Here is a 19,272-nt window from a genome sequence, read left to right as displayed (position 1 = left end):
CTTTCTTTTTGTATTTATCTGAGACTAATCAGATTGAAAGACATTGCAGAAAGCGTCACTTTCTTATATAACTACTCTTCTTATCTTTTATGTACAACTATTTTTTGTTAAATGTCTAATTTTTATGTTACATGTATATACTATTTGTCAGGTTGGTCTTTTATACAGTTGTTTCTTGTCATATCCATTTGAGTCCATATCACATCTTACAAAACTTTATTTAATACAATCTAGAACAGAAGCTGCAGTTAAAAAAAGGAATAATTGGTACAGCATATAAAATATTGCAGGATAATTATAAAAATCAATCACATGAGGTCAGAAAAGATTGGGAAGAGAGATTGGATAAGCAATTCACAAAGAAACAATGGGAGGATATCTGTATGTCTCCCAAATATGCAACAAAGTCTAGAAGATTTAGTATCTTTGCTTGGAAGTTCTTACATAGGTATGTTATACCCCAAGTACACTCCAAAGAATTTTTTCTCAGGTAGACAGCAAATGTTGGATGTGTGATGTGGAGGAAGAGGTAACTGGGAACATATTTTCTGGGAGTGTAATGAGTTGGCAGACTTTTAAGATTCCCTGCAGACTGCTCTGTCGGAGATACTGGGTGAGCAACTAAGGAGATGATTTTCTGAGCTAGGATACAGAACTGGAATTGCCTAGAAATACTAACACCTTCCTGAGTATAATTATGGTGGCTGTCAAAAAAGCAACTACTAGAAAATGGAAATCAAAGTCTAGACCAACTTTATTTGAAGTAGTGAATATAGTAACAGAGATGAAACAACTGGAATTGGGATCTTTAGAAAAGGGAAGGAGCAAACTACATAGGAAAAATGGGAATTGTGGGAACATTACATGCAGTGGAGGAACAAGGTATAAAAGAAGGCAGGGATTTGAATCACCTATATAAATGTAAGATTGCCTATGTCATATGTGATAATTTAATAAAGATTAAAAAAGGGCATCTGTTATGGCAGTTAAAGATCTACGAGAAGAGACTAAACACAAAATAATACAAAAAATGAGAAACTGGAAGCTTTTGTTTATGGATAGTAAGATGCAAGCATTGCCTAACTTCAGAGCAACCATGCCAAAGGAAAATAGCTGCATGACTGCCAAATCATACACCATCCACTGTACGAACACGTACATAAATGCATGGAACTACCCATACCCAACAGAACCAAGATGCTCTCCTCCAAAAAAGGAAGCAAATCTGGTGGTCCCCTGCCATTAATAAACTCTACAACAGAAGGAAGAAACTGCTGCAGAAAAAGGTGAAGTCCCAAGACTGGAAAAACTCCCTTATTAGCTTCAACAAAAAGTTAAGATCCCTCATCAAATCCTCTAAACCCAGCTATGAAGGCAGAATTGCAGCAGACACTAAAGGGTACTGGAGGTTAGCTTGCCAGCTAGGCTGAGATCTGGACCCTATAGCTGTGCCAGTGGGGAGTCTTAATGGGGACCTGGGGAGCAAGGGAGCAACCAGCCCCGGACCAACTGTGATCTCTGTGTGCTCTTAAGGGAAATTGCACTTTAGTGCATGTATTTGTTATCCTTTCCTCTCATATGAGATGCCCTCTCTGGTGTTAGTGGTGAGGATTAAGGCTCCTTGATTGCTGGACCAGGGAACAGGTGTCACATGTGTTTGGTAGCGGTGGGATATCCACATCACATATTAATTAGTTGGCAAATACTAATTGGCTTGCAGTGGTGTGGGTTTAGTGAATCCTGTAGCTTATGTACAGTGATCTCTGAAGGTGTTTTGTACTCTAAAACAGCCACACAGTGAATACTCAGAGTTCAGATCACAATTGTTTTATTTCTTTTGTTAGCTTAGTTAGTCAGGGTGAGCAGGCAGCACGTCAGCAGAGGAGTATGGAAAGCTGACAAGGAGCCAGCTGGTGGAGATGTGTCAGGCTAGGGGACTGGTGCATGGAAACCTGACTAAGGCAAACCTGATTGCAGCCTTGGTTACAGCTGCATCAGAAAACAGCATCCAGGAGGACAATCAGACTGGCAGTGGAGATACAATATCCTCGAAGAATGGACAGCTCAACCTTTCTGCAAAGGACAATCAAACTGGCAGTGGAGATAAAATATCCTCGGAGCATGGACAGCTCAACCTTTCTGCAGTGGACTTAACAATCCAGCTGGAGCTAAGGAGAATTGAGTTGGAGGCCAGGCATTTGGAGATAGAAGCCAAAGAAAAGGAGCGTCAGAGGAGGCATGAGAGGGGAAATGTTGACTCTTCGCCAGTCATGGAGGTAATGGGAAAGGGAGTAACTGGACCCCAGAAGCACAACAGGTCAGTGAATTTCTTCCACAATTTAAAGAGGGGGATAATTTTGATAATTTCATTCATATGTTTGAGAGGGTATGCAAACAGTATAGTGTTGACCAAAGGCTCTTACTCCATGGTAAAGCTGTAAATGCATTGGCTAAAATGTCCGACATTGCATGTTTTGATTATACTGCTGTAAAAAAATATCTTTTAGAATGTTTTAAGCTAACACCTGAAATTTATAGGAAAAAGTTTTGTGAGCACAGACGCAAGGCAGATGGAAGTGTGTGTGAATATGTTGCTGAACTGAGCACTTATTTTCATAGCTGGGTGAGTGGATGCCAGGTCACCACTTTTGAAGGGCTGGCAGACCTTTTGGTAAGGGAACAAGCCCTTAGCACTTTGCCTGAGGACATGAGGATCTGGTTAGCTGAGGACAATGTGCTACTTCAGATGAGTTGGGGAAGAAGGGAGACCTATACCTGGCAAGCAGGGCAACCCTGCACAGGAAGGGGACCCCCAGTACTGCTCATTGGTCTAAGGGAATCCATGGTGGGCTACACAGACTGCCCCAACAGAATCTGCCAGTATCAGGGGAAGATACTAGTGCAGGTACATGTCCAGGAGCTAGGGTTAAATGTTTTGAATGCAACCAGTGGGGCCATGTGGCATACAGGTGTCCATGGAAGCAAGTTGAGGAACCAAAGGTGAAGGAGCCAGTAAGTGATAAAGACAAAATACCAATAGTAGGTTGCCTTGGGACAAAAAGGGTACCAAACTACCACCAGAGGCTATATCCTATTGTAGTGAATGACAAAGAGGCCTTTGCCAGGAGAGACACAGCCTCTGATATAACCATCGTAAAGCCTGCAATGGTTACAGGGAAGCACTACTTGACTGGGCAGTCTACTCCAGTCAGGGCTTTAGGAGGGATCCCATTCCAAATACGTTTGGCAAGGGTTCATCTTGACTGGGAGGTTGGAAAAGGAAGCCAGCAAGTAGGTGTGTTTGAGGACATACCTGCAGATGTCCTGAGAGAGAAGGATTTGGATGAGGCAGTACCATGTACTTATGCAGTTACACGCAGTGAGGCTAGGAGACAAGCATGTGGGTCTGGTAGCATGGGGGAGACCCAGACAGATGGCATACTTGCATCCAGGACTGGTGAGGTGGTTACTTCAGGGAGTGAGCTACACTGTAGCAGTGAGACTGAAGGTGAGTCACAGCTGCTTGTGGGTACTGTTGTTCCCTTGGACAGAGTAACTGCAAAGGTAGAGGTGAGTAGTAGTACCCATAGTACCCAGGCTGACAGTGAGGCACTGCTGTCAGAGGATTCCAGACTTCTTGTGGAAGGGGAGCTGAGAAGGGTTACATGGACAGAGTTGATACAGGCTCAGCTATCAGACCCTACATTGCAAGGCCTGAGGCAGGTAACTAGGGAGGCACCTGATTCTCAAGGGAAGGGGGAATCTGTATACTGGGATAAAGGGTTACTGTAGAGAGAGGGGACCCCTGAGGGAGGGCTAAGAAGGTGAGAGAGTACAGCAGTTCATAGGCAAGTACTAGGCTATCTGCCCATGGGCATTTATAAGCCTAGCCACAGAGTGATGGCTTTCACCTCCCCATTAGATTAGTAACCTGGGCCTCTGTCAACAGGGCTCCTGAAGTGATCCCAGGGTAGAACTTACGATTACCCATCCACTCATCAAGATTTCTCTTGAAAAGGGTCAGAGAGGAGCTCTGTCGAATATGGATTGGGATTCTATTCCAGAGTGAGGGGAGTCGCTGGGACAGGAATCTATCCCTCCAGCATGTCCTGTTTATTGTTGTACATAGGTTCAAGTCGCTAGAACGAGTGATTCTGAGGGATCTCGTTTTTTTGAGGTGAAGCATGTCCATTAGTTCAGGGTTTGACATGGCCCTATAGGTCAGACATAAGCCACCTCTGAGAAGACGGTAAGCAACTGAGAAGAGCTGGAGCTTTTTTAGTCGTGCTTCATAGGGTAATTGTTTAAGGCCCTTAATCCTCTTAGTGAGGTACTTCTGTGGTCTTTCTAGTTGTTGCAGGTGTCTAGTGAGGTACATCCCAAATGGGGCATTGTACTCTATTATGGGCCTAATGAGTGAGGAGTAAAGAGGCACAATCACCTCCTTGGATCTGGATGAGAAACCCTTTGTGATCAGGTGTGCCACATAGAAGGATTTCCTGACCGTTTTGGCTATGTGGTTATCAAAGGAGAGCATGCTATCTACTTGGGTACCCAGGTCCCTAATTACTTCTTCTGTACTTAGTGGATTCCCATCTATGTGGTAGTTTGTAGGTACTTTGTTTTTCCCAAATGGGATTACTATGCATTTTTTGGCATTTAGCTTGAGGCCGTGACTTTGACACCAGGTGTTTGTCTCTGTGAGACAAAGTTGGTAGTGCATAGAGCCTACCATCTGGCTCTTCTGGCCATAGCCCATGATATTCCCTTTGCAGGTCATATGGGCATAAAACATACAAAGAGGCGTACTATGCAGAACTTCTATTGGCCTGGAATTTCCAGAGATGTAACAGGGTATTGCAGGACCTGTGAGCAGTGCCAAAAGGTAGGCAAGGCGGGAGATAAGGTGAGAGCTCCTTTGATGCTTTTGCCTGTGATTGAGGAGCCATTTCAGAGAGTGGCTATGGATATTGTGCATCCTCTGAGTACCCCAAGTTCCACAGGGAAAAAGTATATCCTAGTGGTAGTGGATTCTGCTACACAACACCCTAAGGCAGTGGCTTTGTCCTCCATTGAGGCAGAGAAGGTGGCAAATGCTTTGTTAGTGATTTTCAGCAGAGTGGATTTCCCAAAAGAAATACTGACTGACAGGGGTGCCAGTTTCATGTCAGACCTGCTGGCTTGTCTTTGGAAGTCCTGTGGGGTGAAGCACATAAAGACCACCCCCTATCATCCCCAGACTAATGGTCTTGTTGAGAGGTTAAACTCTACAATAAAGTCCATGCTACGGGCCTTTGCAGATCAGTTTAAGAAGGAGTGGGACAAATATTTGCCCCATCTGTTGTTTGCCTACAGAGAGGTTCCCCAAGAATCCACAGGTTTTTCACCCTTTGAGTTGCTGTATGGGCATAGGGTAAGGGGACCTCTAGATTTAATTCGAGATGAGTGGGAAGGTGAGTGCAAGTCTCACAAGGAGTCTGTTGTGGCAGACGTCCTAAACCTCAGGACAAGGCTCAGGGAACTCATGAGCTTGGTCCAGGAGAACCTGGCAAGAAGCCCAACAACAGAAGGTGTGGTATGACAGTAATTGCTCGAGCTAGAAAGTATGCTGTGGGACAGCAGGTAATGGTTCTCATTCCTGTCAGACACAACAAACTGCAAGCAGTTTGGGAGGGACCCTACAAGGTGGTACGAAAGGTAAGTGATGTTAACTACATGGTGGAACTGCTAGGCAGACGGCAGGGGCACAAACTGTACCATGTTAACAAGATGAAACCTTACCCTGATAGGGAGGCCCTGGTGCTGAGCATCTGCAGTGGATTGCAGGAGGAGTCTGAGGGAGTTCTGGAGAGTGATCTCCTCAGTGAGGCTCGGGCTGACACCTCAGTGGAAGGAGTAGCAATGTCCCAGCAGCTATCTCCTACCCCAGGTTTGAGAAATCCAAGCAGTGTTGCAGGAATTTGGGGACATGCTCACTGGGAAACCAGGGTGCACCCACCTAGTCCAGCACCAGGTGGATACAGGACCCCAAAGGCCTATTAGGCTGCCCCTTATATGGTGCCTGAGAGAGTCAGACAGGCTCTGAGGGAAGAGGTACAGGAGATGTTGGAACTAGGGGGTGATTCAAGAGTCCAACAGTCCCTGGGCCTCCCCCCAGTGGTGCTGGTGCCAAAGAAGGATGGCAGCACCAGGTTCTGTGTGGACTACAGGAAATTAAATAGTCATACAGAATCGGATGCTTACCCCATGCCTGGGACAGATGCGGCCCTAGAGCAGCTGGGTGGGGCTAAGTATCTTACAATCATTGATCTTACCAAGGGTTACTGGCAGGTGCCCTTGACTCCCAGTGCTAGAGAGAAGTCAGCCTTTGTGACTCCTTTTGTCTTGTATGAGTTCACAAAGATGCCTTTTGGGATGAAGAATGTCCCAGTGACTTTCCAGAGGCTGGTAGATCATATCCTAGTAGGAGCTGAAGGGTTTTGCTCTTGCTTAACTAGATGATATTGCCATCTACAGCCATTCCTGGCCAGAACACCTTCAACATATCAGGGAGGTGCTGGGCAGACTACAAAGGGCAGGGTTGACCATTAAGCCAAGCAAATGTCAGGTGGGTATGGCAGAGGTCTCCTACCTAGTGGGGAGTGACAAGATAAGTCCAGAACCTGCCAAAGTGGAAGCCATTCAGGCATGGCCTGCACCTGTTACTAAAAAGCAGGTGAGGGCATTCTTAGGAACAGCAGGGTACTACAGAAAGTTCGTCACCAGTTATAGTACCAAAGCTGCTCCCCTCACAGACCTGACAAGGAAGAACAGGCCAGATAAGATAGTGGGGTCCCCAGCATGTGAGCAGGCATTCCAGAAGCTTAAAGAAGCTTTGGAAGAACCCCCTGTGTTAGCCAGTCTGGATTAAAGCAAAGAATTTGTTGTGCAAGTGGATGCTTTGAACCATGGGGTGGGGCTGTACTTAGCCAGATTTTTTCAGAGGGGAAAGAGCACCCAGTGGTTTATCTCAGTCATAGGCTCCAACCCAGGAAGGAATGCTATGCAGCTGTAGAAAAGGAATGTCTAGTCATAGTGTGGGCACTGCAGAAACTTCAGCCTTATCTGTATGGAAGAAAAATTCACTGTTATGACAGATCACAACCCTCTAACATGGTTAAACAGAGCCAGTCCGCAAAATGCCAAGTTGCTAAGATGGAACCTGGGGTTGCAAGCATATATGTCAGTGCAGCACCGCAGTGGGAGTAGCAATGCCAATGCAGATAGGCTCTCAAGACAGGGAATGGGGTGATGTACACTTAGATAGACCTAACCCTCTCAATCAGCATTTCTCAAGGGTCACTTGAAAAACTAGCTTGAGTTCTCCAGGGGGCGAGAGATGTGAAGATTGGGTAGAGATGGGTGAAGGCTGCCAGCCTAGCCAAATAAAAGTTGATACATAATTCTGGCATTTGTAAATATAAATGTAAAATACAGGCTTGTGTCTTAAATGTAAAGAAATGCTTTTTCAACAATGTGGCAACCTTGCCATCTGCTGTAAGGAAAACTAAGTCAAGCATTTCAAATCTTTCTTTTGAAATTAAAATTATTTCATCACTGCCTTTGATGTTTTACAATTCGGCTCCAGTCCGGCTAGATGAAAGCTTCCTGCCTATTGTTTTAAGGCTAAAGTTAATGACCAGAATTTACATGTGGAATGTCCTTTATTGCTCTAAGTGTAAAATAATGTAAATGCAGTTTCTGTGTGGCCTGGGAACCAGGAAGATGTAAAAGATGATGTAATGTTTAGCATAACTGCAGTTTCAATTTAAACAGTGAGAATCAGAGATTATTAAGCATTTTGATCTTGGACATCTAACTCAGTGCTGCCTGTGCTCTTAAGTAAGTTATCTTAGAAGTGTGTTTTCTTGTAGAAATAGCTAAGACTATAAAGATTAGACAGTGTTTTTCTGTTATGTCAGAACTGTACTACTGAATTATTTTAAGTTTCTGTGTGATCTCTGAACTCTTGAATAGCACTGTAGTGTAGTAGTACTGTCTTGTGTTTTTAGTATTTATTATTAAATATTTTGAAACCCTTTTCAACTGTGGCTGGTTTATGTAGAGATAAATTAAGCTCTAGAGTACATTGCATGCTTACAAGTGATCCTGTAATAAGCCCTTCCAATAAGCCTTGATTGCTTAATTTACACTACAATTGGATAATAACATTGCACAGTAATAATTGGACACCCTTTTAAGAGCCTTTTAGTAGCTGATAAATATTAGCTGGTGGTGGCAGTAATTACTACTGTACAGTCTGGGTATAGGGGCACAGCTGGAGAATCTATGTCAGCCTTTCCCAGGAGTGTCTGTGAAGTTGTATAAATACTTATCTCAAAGTGTGTGTGTGTGTGTGTGCGTGTCAGCTACTTGAGCAGGGACATGAAGCACTGGTTGGACAGAGAGGGTACTGGAGGTTAGCTTGCCAGCCAGGCTGAGATCTGGACCCTATAGCTGTGCCAGTAGGGAGTCTTATTGGGGACCTGGAGAGCAAGGGAGTGATCAGCCCCGGACTGTGATCTCTGTGTGCTCTTAAGGGAAATTGCACTTTACTGCATGTATTTATCATCCTTTCCTCTCATATGAGACGCCTTCGCTGGTGTTAGTGGTGAGGATTGATGCTCCTTGAGTGCTGGGCCAGGGCAAAGCCATCACACTCAGTTCCCACTAACTACCACATTGATGGGAGCCTAATGAACACTGAAGGCGTTATAAGAGATCTGGGGATGCAGGTGTACAGCAACCTCTCCTTCGACCACCACATTGTCACTGTGGTCAGAAAGTCCTTCTATGTGGCACATCTCATTACCAAGGGTTTTGCATCCAAGAAGAAAGAGGTCGTTGTCTCTCTCTACTCTTCCCTCATTAGACCAATCATCGAGTATAATGCCCCATGCCCCATTTGGCATGTACCTCACTAGACACCTGCAACAGCTGGAAAGGCCACAGAAGTACCTCATGAAGAGGATCCTAGGCATTAAACACGTCCTACATGGACAGAAGCAAAAAACTCCAGCTATTCTCCGTCTCATATCGCCTACTTAGAGGTGATCTCTGTTTGACTTACAAAGCCATGTCTGACCCAGCTCTGTTAGAAATGCTACATCTAAAGAAATCCCAATCCCTCCACACCACATGGTCCAGAGACCTCAACCTCATTACTACAATCAACAGAACATGCTGGAGGGACAGGTTCAAAACCCAGAGACTGCCCATGCTATGGAATAGACTTCCCATATATGTCAAGCAGAGCACCTCACTGGCCCTCTTCAAGAGAAATCTTGATGAATGGATGGGTAATAGAAAGTTCATCCCGGGGATCACTCCAGTGGCTCTACTTGATACAGGCAATGGGAACTAACATTGTGCAGCACAATGCCCAGGGCACTTCTATGGGCTAGGCTTGTAAAGACTCCAGGGCCATTAGCCTAGTACACACCTATGAACCTATGAAATGTTTTTAGTCCCTTTAGTTTTATATTCAGCTCAGGTGTATTTTTATCAACCAGAGGAATAATTACAGACAATAATTAAAAAACAGTTAAGGAAACTTATCTGGGAGAGGAAGAAGGCAAATGTTAAGTGGGATAAGTTGATCCTTCGAACAGAACAAGGTAGTTTAGGATTACCTGATTTGAAGGGATATTATACAGCTACACAATTAAGGCTCCTGTACATAACACAAGCAGAAGGTCATAATTCAAAGTGGAAAAGGATGATGATGAAGCGGGGGGGGATTCAAGAAATAAGGAGAGAGTGGAATTTTGCACAAATATTTTTAATGAGAATAACAGCAGGCATACATATTTTATTTATAAAGTAGCAGAAAGTACTCTGAGGACTAAGCCAACACGGGAATGGAAAAAGGAGATTCTGCAGATAGGGCTGACTGCAATTAGTGATACAGAGAAGAGGTAACAGCGGATGGGAATTTACTGGAGAAATATGACAAAGGAACCAAAGTACTGGGATCAAATAACTAGAGGGGGAAGGTAACATAATGGGAAGAGGCCGAGAAGACATTTGGACTGCATGACAGAGACTGCCTTACCTATCAGGGTGTGACATCAAGGTATAGGCAAACAGAAAGGGGTCAGGGAATCGTAAGTGAAAGGCCTGCTCTGGAACAGAAAGGGGTCAGGGAATCGTAAGTGAAAGGCCTGCTCTGGAACAGAAAGGGGTCAGGGAATCGTAAGTGAAAGGCCTACTCTGGAACAGAAAGGGGTCAGGGAATCTTAAGTGAAAGGCCTACTCTGGAACAGAAAGGGGTCAGGGAATTGTAAGTGAAAGGCCTGCTCTGGAACAGAAAGGGGTCAGGGAATTGTAAGTGAAAGGCCTGCTCTGGAAGAGTTCTTAGTCAAATGTAGAACAGAAGCTGTTGTTAAAAAGGGAGAATTAGAAGAGGAGGTCACAAAACATTTGGAAGAGAGATTGGATATGCAATTCTGCTTGGCTCCCAAATATGCAACAGAGTTGTAGGATATTTGCCTGGAAGAGTTTGCACAGGTATTTTTATACCTCAAACAGACTCCAAAGAATTTTTCCTCAGGCAGATGGCAAATGTTGGAAGTGCGATGGGGAAGAAAGAGGTAACTGGAAACATACGTTTTGGGAGTGTAATAAGTTGTCAAACATTAAAAATTCATCCAGCATACTCTGTCAGAAATATTGGATGAACCAATGGATTTAACTATAGAAAATTTTTTTTTTTGCTTAAGGCCTTAAGTTTAATTCTGGCGTCTGTCAAAAAAAGCAGTTACTAGAAAATGGAAATCAAAGTCTAAACCAACCGTATATGAAGTAGTGACTACAGTAACAAAGAACAGAACTGGAAGTGGGATCTTTAGAAAAGTGTAAGAGCAAATTACACAGATAATGGAAACTGTGGGAGCAATATATTCACAACAATGTTTTGGAGGAGGAATGAGTTTTTAAGGGAAGGCAGAAATTGAGCAATTTATGTAATATTGGATTGACGAGAACTGCATAGAAGAATATGTGGGATGTATAATGTTTATAACTGAACACGTTAATATGATTTATTTTCTTTTATATAAATGTACGTTTGCCTATGTCATTATACGTCAAAAGTGACAATTCAATAAGGGTGTTAAAATAAAAAACATTCTTATGAATTATAGACATACAAATATTTCAGGCATGGGCAATGATGCCCATCTGGCCTGCCAATATATGTAAATAGTTATTCCATAACAAGTGTCCGGGTTGTTCTTAAATATCTAAGCAAGTTCTTTCTTTAATATAATTTGGTTGTCTACTCTCACAGACAGTAAGTAAATGCATCTCTCATTCTTATATCTCCTTCATAGGTTGTTCGATAATCATACCTCTCAACCTCTCAGTGCAAGAAATCTGGACAAAGCCAGCAATAACAGGGGAGAAAGGCCCAAAATTAGGGTCAGATTTTAAATATTGCTTCTGTAAACTTAGAAAATTGTTAGATTAACAGGTTTTGCATTATTCTGTATTTTCTGAAGGATATGAAATCTGAAACTCAAATGTCTGTCATTATTTAGTATTACTTAATGACTTCAATCCTCAATGATTTGCCAGAAAACTGCAAATTGTATGAGGAACAGACCAAAAATATCACGCAAAAATGTGGACATTCTGTGAAAATCTGTACAGTGAGAGGTATGCTGATAACTCCCTACTACTGTTTGATAACTCCAAAATTTCTTGAGGTAGTGGTCTCTAAACACTCTACATATCTGCATAAGGTCTGCTCTTAAATATCTGTATGAGGCACTGTACAACTTTAGATATTTCTAAAATATGTCTCATACAGATATTTAAGAGGAAATGAACACAAGATGATTTCTGGCTCAGGAAAAGAAGTGTGTACATGACATGAAGAATGGTGAAATGGACTTTTTCACATAATACAATACTGTATTGCTATAAACAAACACACACATAATGTTATAGTCTTAGTAGTTCACTGTTATACTGTTACCTGTTTTGTTTTCTTGGTCATCTTCCCTGCAGCCAGCATGAACCACCATTCCACCCTGAAATAACTGCAAGAAGCAGGGAGGCTCTTTACCTTGTGACACCAGTACCTAGAAAGGAAGAGAAAGGAACACGTCTGTAATTAAAGTGTTTTTAATGAAATCGTTTACTGACCTCTTTTTCCTCCTACTCCATTTCAACAGTCAGCCCTTCAGCAGCCATTCAGCACATTCGTTCTATTCCAGCAAACTCTGTGCAGAAAAAGTGGTGCATTGTTTGTTGGGAGGTTGTGAATGCAAGGAAGCAACTAAGCCCTTCCCAAAGGAAGGTGCTGGAGAGCTTACAATACTGGCGGGACAATGAGGTTTTAGGGCGCATTCCCTAGCTGCAGCATAATGCTCAACCTCCTAATTGGTTCAGGATGTGGATCAAGTCAAGCTCAGGAGAGGCTAAGGTCGATTCAGTGGACCATGTGAATGAGGAGATCATCTGATATCAACTGACATCAACTGAGAGGAGGAAAAAAATATATGGTAGGGTCTTATAGTATGAGAATATATACAAAAATACATAACATGTGATATACATTTTTTCTAAACTAAATTAACATAAACAAGACTTAAGAATCATCATACAAACAATTGCATGATGCAAAACCTAGCTAGGATTGTAAAGCTTGTATTAACAAATGGTCGCACCATCCACTAACGCAAGGTATCTCTGTTGGCATCCAAATGTTTCACAACTGCAACCTTACATGGTGGTGAGAACCCTTAAAGGGATGCCTTACTCGATATGGATCAAGTTTGTTTATATTACTACAACGGGTCTCAAACTCTTAAATTCTTACTTTCATATCTGTAACTTTCATGCAAGTTGGTTTAGTTATTTATTGATGTATGTTTTCCGGGAAAGTGTAACTGGGTTAAAAAGAACTCGCCAGTGGAGGCCTAGAGAGAAAAGCTTCAAATGACAGAGAAACATTTTATTAACATACTAAATAAACATTTTAGCATGCATTTCAATTATATACAATGTTTACATTTCAGTTATATAGAAAAATTGAGAAAAGTACATATAAACGTACACTGGGTAAGAAGAAAAACAATTACAAAAGAAGATGGAGTGCTTTTCTATGTTGCAGTGAAATTACTACAGGTCACATTTTTATTTTTAGATGTTATACTAAGAATAAAAAGGAGGTTAGGACAGAACTAGTGGAAACTAGGAAAGGTATAGATGACAGGGTAGGGTAGTGATGATGATGAAGGGTTTGGGATCAGCCCATGAAAGACCAGGAGGTACATTATATGCAAATAATCTTTCCTTTCAACCTCATTTATTTATTGATTTAACATTGGTCCAACTGGGATAGAGCCCATTTTCAGTGAAGGCCCAGGGAGAAACGTTCCAGATGCATGTCTTTGGAATGTGGGAGGAAACTACAGCAATCGGAGGAAATCCACATGAATGCAAGGAGGACATGTAGACTCTGCAAAGAAGGCTCCTGATCCGAGAATTGAACCAGTGATCCTGTTGCTATGAGGCGACAATGTTAATCTGTGGACCACTGTGCCGCATTTTCAATATTCCACTTCCTTAACTGCCTTAAATTATATGGTGACATTATGTTCACTAGCAGTCACATACAGTCACTTGGACCTGTCCACCTATAGCCTTATAAAAGAAACCTATGAATCTGTTAATATGATCTCAGTGCTGAATCCTTACCTTATGTAATGCTCAGGTAACCAAACTGCAGCAGATGTCATTACATACCTGGAGATGACAAAGGGAACTATACCATTCAAGTTGGAAAGATGGAGTCGTGATGGCCACGATAGTTCATTTTAATTTATCCTTTTGTTGACCAGGTTAGTCCCACTAAGCTAGTAGCCTCCTTTCAGGGAGACCCAAGGTGGCATTTGTACTATAAGGGGAAATTTGGCCAGGGCACTGGGGAACATTCCCAAATCTTTTTGAAAGGCGCTGTGGGATCTTTTCATCAGTTTGAACTCAATTTATTCTCTCTTCCAAAAGACACACTCAAGAGTGCAGTACCCCACCCGTTCTTATGTGCTGTACCACAGTGTCAGCAATCTAATCACCTGATGTTGGAATAGAACCCACAGCCATCTGCACCAAAGGGAAGTGTGCTAGCTGTTGCACTACTGACTAGTTGTGAATTAATTTGAATGTGAATTGTCAGAGCCTCCATCTACACCCTAACCTTAACTGACAGCAGCACTGCTGCATACTTACTTCCCTTCTCCCTCACGCCTCACCCCACTTTGTCTCCTCTGCTCTTCATTCCTCATTGTTCAAACATTAACTACTCAACTTCACCCAATAATCCTTCCATTTTATGCTGCTCTCTGTTTTATCCATCTTGACTTGGAAGATCCAGCCTAAACTACCTACTTAAATTTCAAGCCTACTGTATAAAGCATTGTTTTCACTTATCAAGTCATCAAATTGTACCTGTGCTTGCTACTTCAGCTGTGATTGTACTGGGATGTATTCTCTGTCCTTTGTGCTTTCATTTGAATGTATATCTTTTCATGTGGAGCTTTTCTCCCCGGGCCTCTGCTGAAAAAGGACTTGTGTCCAGTCGGACTTTCCTTGTTAACAAATGTAAAATAAATAAATAAATAATGAGTATTTGTACCTGTGCAAAATCTGAGGACCGTAACTGTATTCCTTTGACACTTAATTGTGAAAATAAGTAAAATATACCAATCCTGTAATTGCGCAATTTCGCTATCGCAGGTTATTAGTGCCCGTTCATCCAGCAACCTCAGAGGTAGTAAGGGATGAGGTAGGTATATGCTCTTGCAAAAAAAAAAGCTTTAAAGGTGTAAAAGTGTCTTTTGTAATTTGCTATTTTTGCTGGAATCGCACTTTAATTTTCCAAGTGTCAGGATTCACATTAGTAAGTCTTACACCTCCAACAGCAGCCGTATTTCTAGCAGTTTTGTCTCTTACAACACTTTTTGTTCTCAGTTACTATTAAATGTACAGCTATTTTTCTGTCTGATTCTTTTTTACTTTTTGTTCTTGTGAAAGAAATAAAATCATTTGCAAACAATCCAAACAAATATCCTGGACAGAAATATGTTGCTAATGTTTTAAAGATACTGAGGACATATCTGATACAGTAAGTAATGTAAATCTATCAGCCATACAACAGGTTTTAAAAAGGGTTAAAGTACCCTCCAAGCAAGCCATCTGTACTAATAAGATAAGCATACCTGAAAGAAAATTCTGTCCTACTCCTGATTACAGAAGTGATAATGGAATCATACAAAGATAATTGCATGTGGAAACAGTACCAAATGCAATCTGCATAAAACAAAATGCTCATTTATTTATAACTTTTGAACTAAGCTATCAGAGAAAGTCAAAGTCGATGTGTTTAACCTGAACAAAAGACAAAACCAACCAAAAAAAAAAAAAAAAAAATTCAAACTATGGCTCCACTCCATAAATTGGTATGATGTTAACATAGGTTCATAGGTAAGTACTAGGCTATCTGCCAGAGGGCATCTATATAAGCCTAGCCAGAATGTGTTGGCTTTCGCCACCCCCTTAGATTAGTTCCCTGTGCCTCTGTCCAGCAGAGCCATTAGTTCCCTGGGCCTCTGTCCAGCAGAGCTACTGCAGTGATCCCCGGGGTAAATTTTCTGTTTCCCATCCACTCGTCAAGGTTTCTCTTGAAGAGTGTTAGTGAGGGGCTCTGCCTAATGTAGATTGGAATCTTGTTACAAAGCATGGGGAGTCTCTGGGACAGGAATCTATCCCTCCAGCACGTCCTATTTATCGTTGTGGTGAGGTTTAGATCCCTAGAGCATGTGGCTCTTGGGGATTTGTTTTTTTTTAGGTGGAGCATGTCCATCAATTCTGGGTTGGACATGGCCTTGTATGTCAGGCAGAGATAACCTCTGAGTAAGCAGTATGCAACGGAGTACAGCTGGAATTTCTTCAGTCGGGCTGCATAGGGCATATGTTTGAGGCCAGTAATACTCTTGGTGAGGTACTTCTGTGGTCTTTCCAGCTGTTGCAGGTGGTCTTGTAAGCTACATTCCAAATGGGGCATTATACTCTATTAGTAGAGGGGCACAATAACCTCTTTTGTTCTAGATGCGAACCCTTTTGTGATTAGGTGGGCCACATAGAAGGATTTTCTAACCACCTTGGCAATATGATTATCAAAGGAGAGATTACTATCTGCTTGGGTCCCCACATCCCTTATTACATTTTCTGTATTTAGGGGACTACCACATATGTGGTAGTTCACGGGTACTTTGTTTTTTCCAAAGGGGATGACTATGCACTTTTTGGCATTTAGCTTGAGGCCATGATTTTGACGCCAGGTATCTGTCTCAGTGAGACCCTTGTGGAGGATGTCTGTATCAGCTGGACAGTCAATTATGGCCCCCAGTTTGCAGTTGTCTGCGAACTTGGTCAGCCATAGTCCTCCTGTGCTTGCTTGTACCTCTGAGAAGTATATACCAAACAGGAGGGGTCCCAGGACTGAGGCCTAGGGGATGCCTATTGTAACTGGTTTAGAGTCGGACCCAGAGCCTGCAACTCTCACTGTGTGGGTTCTATCCATGAGCCAATTGGCAACCCATCTCGTGACATAGGGGTTTATGTTCAGGCTGGTGAGCTTGTCTATAATACCAGAATGGGGAATGGTGTTGAAAGCCTTTGCGAGGTCTAGGTAGGCTGTGTGGACTTCCTTTCCCTCGTCTAATACTCTATTGCCCCACTGATGTACTATCGCCCCATTCCAAAATTCTAGAAAAGTGTCCACATTCAGCTCATTAAACACCTGCTAGATAATAACCTTATTACTCCCATCCGTGGCTTCAGACCCCTTCACAGCACAAGAACAGCACTACTCTTTTTCACACAAACCATAGCAGAAGCCCGTGACAGCAACCTACTAGTCTCCTGTTTATTCCTTGACCTCTGCAAAGCATTTGATACAGTCTCTCACTCTAAACTGATAACTAAACTTCACGACCTCCATCTCTCCTCCCCAACTATAAACTGATTCTCCAGCTACTTAACTAATAGAAAACAGTCCATACGCTGGCAAAATGTTACCTCCCCTTTTCTTCCTGTCAACACAGGTGCTCTATACTGGGCCCTCTCTTGTTCAATAATTTTACAAATAGGTTATCCTCTGCTACTAACCTCTCCACACTGTTACAATATGCTGACGACTCTACCATTATTACCACCGCCCATAGTATTCCAGAACTCCTCGCTTAGCCAAGACACCTTTGTTTGTATAGAAAACTGTTTCAATGATGATCAACTTATACTAAACCCTAAAAAATCTAAACTTTTACTTTTCCTTCAAAAACAACTTGCACAATATAAATCCACTTTCTCTATTTTCTCCCTTAACAACACCATTATCAAACCAGAACCCCATACTAAATTATTTGGTGTCACAACCGATGAACTAAAATTGGACATACATATCCATCAACTCATAAAAAAAAAAATACACTAGAAATTTGGTCTCCTGTACCATAATCACAAATTTCTTACACCCTCCTCCAAACCCTCACTTGCTCCGTCTCTCCAATTACATTGCCTTCTATATGCAGCATCAGTCCTCACCAACCTTCGGTCATCACTTCCCTCCAAATTAGTACAAATTTACAATAAAATAGCTAGATTTGCCTGTAATCTCCCCTACAAATCCCATCACTGCCTCGCCCTTAAGTTTCTGCAATGGCCTGAATTCCCAAAACAGCTACTTCTGTCAGAACTGCATATTATGCACTCAATTCTCTATAATCCCACCTTCTGTCCGTCAATCTCTAATACTGTATCTCAATATAACCATCGACATCAACTTCGCACATCTGACAAACATCTCTTGGACATGTATAAGCCATCAAAACATATCGGTAAGTCCCTATATAAATACTCTGTTGCTCATACTTGGAACTCTCTTCCACTTAAAATCAGAAGCATCCCCCATAAGCTCCAATTCAAACTGAAACACTACCTACAAGACACCTGGTCCTGCTCATGCCGAACTCCAACCTGATTTAGAATTGCTTTCTTCTTAACTCTGCTTTTGATGACCCTCATTTTCTTTTCCTCTCATGTAATTTCTCTTTTTCTTTCCCCTCTCTTTCTTCCTTTTACATTTACTCTTTTTTCTTCTTTCCTTCATTTTATCCTGTTTCTTTCTTCCGCTCACTATAACTTCTACTTTCATACATCTATATTTTTGTCTCTTGTAAATATGTCTGTGTATTGTGATTGATTCCTTTAAACTAGTGTACAAATGTATTCTGTCGTTTATTTCAGCTGTATGTAAGCATTACTTATTGTAATGCTATTTTTTTATTAACTGTAACTGTATCTGGAGCTTTTCTCCTTGGGTTTCCACTAAAAATGGGCCCTCGGCGCAGTTGGACCAACCCGGTTAACAAATGATAATAAAGAAATAAAACAAATAAATAAATACATTTATCACAGACTAAGCTGTCAACACAGGGCTAGTTAAACAAAGGTTTTTCTTTCACTGACTGCAAAGGGATTAAATGTGCATGATTTGTGGCAAACATTTTTTTTTTTAATTTAAGGGAAACTGACCATCAAAATGTTTAAATCTCTGGGATTTGCTACTGATCAGTAACTGCTGCTGTTGTGTGAATGTTTTGGAATTCTTCATTTAATGTTTGCATACCTGCACAATTTCTATTCTTTAAAAATGTACTAAAAGTTTGTTTTACCTGAAATTCGTTTTACTTTTTTTTTTTTTTTTTGAGTTTTAAAAGTTATTACTTAGGGCCAGCTAGCAAAGATTTGTTTTCTGTTCTCTGACTGCAAAGAGATGAAGTGCAGGTAATCAGTGGGCGGAGCTAAGCAACATTACTTATTATTTAAAGGAGACTCCATCCAAAAAGTGATTTTCCTTCCTTGTAATCCAACACTAAAGTCTGGTACAGAAAAAAAGCATAATTTAACAATTATTCCATTTGTTTTATGCCTAAACTTATCTCTGTTTGCCTTTTTTTCTGACATTTGTCTTCTCATCCATTACATCATGAAGGCTACTGAGAAGAACAGACTAATTAGGTTAGGTCACTTATTCCACTTACAGAGCCATTCAAAAAACAATGGCATTTAAATGTGCCTCATCAATCACAGATTGCCAGGAGCAGACCTCAGATTAACAGTGTAGCCTGGAGTCTGAACAAAAATAAGGCCTTCAAGCTTAGC

At 41.7% G+C, this 19,272-nt stretch overlaps 1 protein-coding gene across 1 annotated transcript in view; it reads right to left on the bottom strand.

Annotated features, from left to right (window-relative positions):
- LOC122788066 (supervillin-like) overlaps positions 1-19,272 on the bottom strand; it is a 1,698,127-nt gene that overhangs the window by 123,086 nt on the left and 1,555,769 nt on the right. Inside the window, exon 27 of the mRNA XM_044054988.1 lies at positions 12,020-12,125. Coding sequence (XP_043910923.1) covers positions 12,020-12,125 — 106 coding nt within the window. The remainder of the gene's footprint in view (positions 1-12,019; positions 12,126-19,272) is intronic.

Source organism: Protopterus annectens, chromosome 13.part0 (genome assembly GCF_019279795.1).
Source record: "Protopterus annectens isolate FY-2018-M chromosome 13.part0, PAN1.0, whole genome shotgun sequence".
NCBI lineage: Eukaryota > Metazoa > Chordata > Ceratodontiformes > Protopteridae > Protopterus > Protopterus annectens.
Note: the sequence above shows the minus strand (reverse complement) of the source record. Positions and strands in the feature narration are given on the sequence as shown.